This window comes from Plasmopara halstedii, assembly GCF_900000015.1.
Source record: "Plasmopara halstedii genome assembly, contig: Scaffold_2881, whole genome shotgun sequence".
NCBI lineage: Eukaryota > Oomycota > Peronosporomycetes > Peronosporales > Peronosporaceae > Plasmopara > Plasmopara halstedii.
Window position 1 is genome coordinate 470,284 of NW_020189786.1, and position 5,945 is coordinate 476,228.

The window sequence follows — 5,945 nt, forward strand, 5'->3', positions numbered from 1 at the left end:
GGGGATACACGTACCCAGGTAACAGGGGGGGTGTCACACCAGATGGGCATGGTGTGACTGCACCCAAATAAGAATACGCTATGTGGCTGGGTAGCCAGTAGTTATGCATGTATTAAGATTTCGCTATATATATTACAGAAAATCGATACATTTAAAATTAGGCGGCTTTGCCGCAAATAAAACAAACAAATACAGTTTAAATTATAAACAGAATTTTTTTAGCCTTGTTTAAGGTTCTAACTACTCTTGGAGGTAGCGGATTGCGATCCGCTATACTCGTACTGGTTCTTGTGAAGAACGTAAGGTCGATGACCTAAATTACGCTTCCTCTATGCGCATAGCTACGGCAGTCCCGCCGCATTTACCGTCACAATTTATAAAAGAAGGCTGGTTAATATACCGGCTATGATATTTCCTATCTCTTGGGCACGATCCACGAGTTCTGGCGGGTGGCTCAAAATTCAAAGAACGTAATAGGACTGATTAGACATGCACAAACTCGCAATTTCGGCATTTGAGTAGACCTATGATAGAAACGCCTAGTTTACGAAGATACCGTTTGTACTGATTCTTGCGCGTAATCTCCTAGCTCGGAGATCTTTAGCACGACAAATGGCTGCCATGTTCTCAGCGATGCCGAATCCGTGGCCATTCCAACCTTCCGATAAGATTTACCTTGTTTGCCCTCGAAGGTCTCTTGTTGAGACAGGAGGGATTTCACTATATTATACATTGTGGGGACCGATATACAACTGGTTGAAGCGTTTCAGGAGGTCGCACGCTCATAAATTCAGACGAGCACAACCCGCATGACAAACTTGAGACAGAGTCTTGGCTCGCGACTTGTGTACCTGAAATAGATAACTTCGTCCTCACAGATGATATAGACTGATGCCGAAATCGTGATTGGATTGACGCCAAGCTCAACATGTTCACCGCACAACTCGCACAGAGGAAACTCTGAGTTTCAGAACTCATTCAACGCAAAGGATATAAGATTATCGGCTGTAGTTCAATTACCATGTTCTCAATTTTTTGTGTTCATGTAGAAATTAAGCTTGCTAGAATGAGACTAAATATACATCTGTTTTACTATCTGAAACATCAAATCACTCTGCAAAGCATTGTGCGAGGCCTACGTGGGCTAGCTGCTCGCATGTCCCATAAACTAGTTCTGCTCAAAATGCCATCACTTGCATACGTACCATTACAAACCATGATACCTCAATGTACTTCAGAGCTTCCTTCAAGCGTACAATGTGTGCGTACTTTATACCCTAATAGATTACGTACCTTAATTCAAATTGTCCAATTGCAGTTGAAAATATTGCTTCTCATCTAGAAATATTAAAATGGTGTTGATCAAACTGTCAGTTTCGTTGGAAAGCGCGGGAACTTAATTCAAGTCACTTCCCATTTGCCGCCAAACGTACGAGGTCGTCAATAAATTTCTTGTCTACGTCATCTTTACTGCCACCTCACACAATACTTATGGCTCCTGCTGACATTCTCGTGGCCTCTCCATCGAATGGTATCGTCGGACTTGAAATGTGCTCGGCCACACCGCCTGACAACTGCAAGTCACCACACGCGCCTCGGCTGCTCCAACACGCAGGTCTTCGTGCACTCAAACAAATTGCAGCAGACGACTCCGATGTAACAAAATCACATGAAGCAACAACTACAATGACCACGTCACCGAGAGATTTGAAGTGCAAGCGGAAATTTCATTCACCCACGACGTCTGGTAAGCGTTACTGCGCATCGTCCGTTTAACGGCAAGATAAGTATAGGGCTCATGTGAACACTTTGATTGAAAACAGCAGGAAGTTTAGATAATGAAGACTCCGAAACAAGTCCTGACGAGCTTGAGGACTCGCAGCCGTCACCACCTTTGTCTGAAGACGCCGAGGAGAAGCCCAACACGCCATCAATTAAGTGCTTCGTAGCTAAAGGAAGAGATCGTAAACGACGGAAAGTAGACGTGATTGAAAGTGCGCTGAAGCGTTTTCATGACGAAAAAGCCGATCCTCCGCGTTGTGTTGAGTTTACAACTGTTTGTCATCCCATAAGTAAAAGTAAACGACAAGCGCCGAAACAGATGCGTGTACAGATTGGTGTGTCACTTGCACAAGGTGCACGTGCGTATATGGAAGATCGATACTCGGTTGTTGAGCGTTTGTTTATAAATGAAGAAGATAAAGACTTTTCGCCAAGCTTGTTGGCAATTTACGACGGACACAATGGCGCGTATGCATCCGAGTATGCACGTCGGCGCTTTAAGGATCTACTTAGTGAGTGTGAAGAGCTGATAGAGATTAGTCGTCGCGCTCAGCTTGCAGAGATGACGGAGGCTGACGTGAAGTCAATTCGCGAGCTATTAGTAGACGCATTTGCGACTGTGGACGCGGAAATTCTGCAACGCACTATCATATTGAATAAACGTGACGGATCAACGGTATTACTGGGTCTTTTAGTAGGTGGAAAGCTTTTTGTGGCAAATCTTGGCGACTCGCGAGGCATTTTGTCCCAAATTGACCACAACGAAGAGGTGAAAAAAGTGTCCAGTGTCATACGGCTTTCTGTTGATCATAAGCCCGATCGTAGGGAAGAGACAGAACGTGTGGAAGAAGCTGGAGGAAAAGTGATATTTTCGGGATGCTGGCGCGTAGCACACGATCAAGTTTCATTGCGTTTAGCTATAAGTCGCTCATTGGGTGACCACCCTCTGAAATTGAATTTACCGGAGTCGTGCTTAGCTCCTCTTGTCTCAGTAGTACCGGATATCCGAGTGCTGAACGTAGAAGCGGCCGGCGAGTATCTCGTTTTTGCCAGTGATGGTCTCTGGGACCGTCTGAGTGACGATGACGCTGCCGCAATTGTGCATTCTAAGGTGGCGGAGTTTTGCTGGTCTGAGGAGTCAGCAAGTCCCACGAATGCGACGAAAGAAGCCCTTCAGTTTGCTGCAAATGCCCTTGTGGAAGCTGCGCTTTTAAAGCGTAGCATGGACAATATCACGGCCATGGTTATATTATTCTCTCAAGTGTCTGACGAAGAGGCTTAAGCTGAAGCAGACTTTGGATCATTCGGTGCTGATTCGTGCGTTAACTTCAGAGAATAAGCTCTTTATTTTTAAGGTAGTCGAGTCGTTAGTATCTGATCCTATCTGCGGCAAGTAGTCATTTTTTAACTTATATTGTAAAACTAGTAACATTACACTTGTAATCCCTTTACACAGCATTGACCGTGCCTTTTAGCTCTACTTCATCAGTTGGCGAGCAATCATTCACCCTATGATCTTCACGAACTGTGCCCAAGTCATCGTCATCACCATCCACCTCCGCGTCCTCAGGTTTTTTATCCTTGACATTCTCACCATGTCCTAGTAAGTTAAAGTCTAGTTTGTCCACAATTTCCTGCGGATCCGTCGCTGGGATCAAGAAGAGAAAGAAAATGGGCACCACTTTTAGCGCGCTGCGCAGGATTATGGCAAGCCACAACATATCGTAATCATCCTTAGCGATGCCCAACCACGCACAAACAAGAGCCCCCCAAAACTCGCTCACACTCCGAGAAAAGTTTGAAATGGACATTAAAAGTGCAAACAGCGTACCCTCAATACCCTTTGGACAGAGCTTAGCACAAAGTACCATCATTGGCATCGTCTTTAGACGACTAATGACGTCTGCAATCACAGCATCACCCAAAACAAACGCCTTGTCTGGTATCCCAATATTCAAATTTGCGCGCGTGACCAAAACGATGTCTAAGAGCGACACAATGGCTAGACTGAGCTGCGCAATGAAAAAAATGCGCCGAAACGGCATATCTTTAAAGCAAGCATTGTATAGCATGGTTCCAACCATTAAAAACATGAATCCAAATGCCGATACAGTTCCTAAAAACTCGGGGGTAAATTGCAGCACATCCGTTGAAAAGTAAAAAAACACTTGCGAGTATCCAGGGCTGATAGCACCGGACAAAAAGACCCACAGCGCACACATCCAAATAACAGGCGTGCCAATTGCACCTTTAAGCTGTGCTACTTGCCTCCTTGCTGAAGTCTTCCAATGGCGCTTATTCACCGTCGTTTTAGCCTCATGCATAAGTGTGGAGAGGACGAAAATGGTCAATGGACCGATGGCTGCGATCCCAAAGACACCACGTACTCCTAGCTTGTGCGTCGCTGGACCAGACATTATCGATCCTAACACACCACCTACAGACATAGAAACCCACGATACAGATTGCAAGTCGTTGGCACCATACTTTGGATCTAATCGCGACATTTCTACAACTCTAGCATCTATTACCACGTCGATCACAGCTGCTGACAAACTATTAAGCATGAGCACTAGCACTGCACCGATTGGACTAATGATAAGATCAGGAATCGCAAAAATTATCGTTGCGATCGTGCCAATAGCACTGCACAACATCATGTACGACTTGCGATGGTACCCACAGAGCGGCAAACTGTCCGAGATGATGCCGTAAAAAGGTTTGATACCCCACGGTACCATCATGACTGTCAGTAACGACTGCGACTCAGTCGGTTGCAACTGCAGATTGTCTTTAAAAAAGAAGTTGATAGCAAGAGCGCTAAAGCTTGTGAATCCTTGAACAGCGTACACTGTACTCACCAGCAGCAAAAATGACAAGCCAAAAGTATGTTGCAGTCTTCGAAGCCAGTCGCTAAATTCTTGCAGTCTTGAAAGTTTTTCAGTCTTTTCGTCGTTTTCGTCATTATTTCGCTCGTGCAAACTATTTGGCTCGTAAGAAGGAGAGAGCGCTACAGTTTGTAATTTCGCATTGACGATGTTCGATGAGAAAGTATCAGTGGAGCTAGCAGTTGATGCAATTGATGGAGATGTTGGTGCAATGGATAACATCACGTCACATTCATCATCCTGCACTCCGAGACCGCCAAAATTTGAGCGTGGTAGCCGCTTACGCGGAGACACAACGGTGGTGGCTGGCATAGAGCCAGAGTTACTAACGGTTATTTTCAACCCATAATTTTTTCTAAAAGTCCAACGCTGCATTTGTCAAAAATTAATAAACAAAAAAACACATGTCACGCTAAAATTGTTAGCGAGCGAGATTTGATTTTTCCTGTATTTTCGTGAAACTGTGAATTAACGTTGAGTGGTCCAAATAGAACCCCTTGCCTCTTAGAGTCCAGTCGACGTCTTGATCAGATTGACTCATATTGTAGGTACTAGGCAATGTTCCCCGCTTTCCCGAAGCATTCTCGACAATGGCACGCCGCAACTCAATTCAACTCGGCACCAAGCAAGAAATATCACATCAATTCAGGTAGGGGGAGGCAATGTACCTTCATAAGCGGGGGCCCCTTCCGTTAAGATACTTGACGTGGTTAGGGCTGCCATCCGAAAGTTGCGGCGTAAACGTGATGTAAATCTGACGGCAAAAATCAGAAGTACCTTGTTGATGGTCATTGAGTCGCCAACCTCATGGCCAGCTTGGTTTTTCGCATCGCCGCAGGACCAGTCTCACTATTCTGATTGATGAAAACTCATTCCGCGAGTGATTTCCTACATGCGGTCAACTGCAAGGGATGCGACAAGGGTCTTCGTATAGTACGCGAGAGCCATATCCGTCGATCACACCGGTGCATGTGATGTCGTTGTTCGATCGATGGAATTTGCGTCGACGGAAATTCTGTGCAAGCTTCTCCAACAACTCCTACTTGCCGTTCGGCTTCCGAACACAATAGATGGGTGTCGAATGGGGATACTTGCTCTCACGTACCGTCCCTGCGTCGTGCTTTGCACGGAAAAAGGCGTCAATGACTTTGCACTGCTCCTTGGGCAGAAGCCATTGACGTTTAAACAACACTTGGTTCCCGGAACCAGGTCGATCTCATGACTGACGCACACCTCGGATCGGTCCTACCTCCGGACCGAGGTGTCGTACAATGA

General features: G+C 45.6%; 3 protein-coding genes across 3 annotated transcripts; 1 reads left to right on the forward strand and 2 right to left on the reverse strand.

Annotated features, from left to right (window-relative positions):
* Positions 1 to 406: 406 nt before the first annotated feature.
* Positions 407 to 1,488, reverse strand: PHALS_15082 (uncharacterized protein). The gene has a single exon (XM_036407180.1). It carries the CDS (start codon positions 731 to 733, stop codon positions 545 to 547), a length of 189 nt encoding a protein of 62 aa, XP_036263429.1. The 5' UTR covers positions 734 to 1,488; the 3' UTR covers positions 407 to 544.
* Positions 1,489 to 1,491: 3 nt separating this feature from the next.
* PHALS_05180 (protein phosphatase 2c) lies at positions 1,492 to 3,064 on the forward strand (the record flags this gene model as incomplete). The annotated part of the gene is made up of 2 exons (XM_024718863.1): positions 1,492 to 1,747; positions 1,824 to 3,064. The coding sequence occupies 2 exons, from the start codon at positions 1,492 to 1,494 to the stop codon at positions 3,062 to 3,064; spliced, it is 1,497 nt and encodes a 498-aa protein (XP_024584220.1).
* A 166-nt stretch (positions 3,065 to 3,230) lies between these two features.
* Positions 3,231 to 4,982, reverse strand: PHALS_05181 (Major facilitator superfamily domain, general substrate transporter; the record flags this gene model as incomplete). Its single annotated transcript, XM_024718864.1, has 1 exon — positions 3,231 to 4,982. The coding sequence occupies one exon, from the start codon at positions 4,980 to 4,982 to the stop codon at positions 3,231 to 3,233; it is 1,752 nt and encodes a 583-aa protein (XP_024584221.1).
* Between the last annotated feature and the right edge of the window lie 963 nt (positions 4,983 to 5,945).

Excerpts from the sequence above, each read along its gene's own strand:
- PHALS_15082 (XM_036407180.1), bottom strand. The coding sequence starts at position 733 with ATGTATAATATAGTGAAATCCCTCCTGTCTCAACAAGAGACCTTCGAG.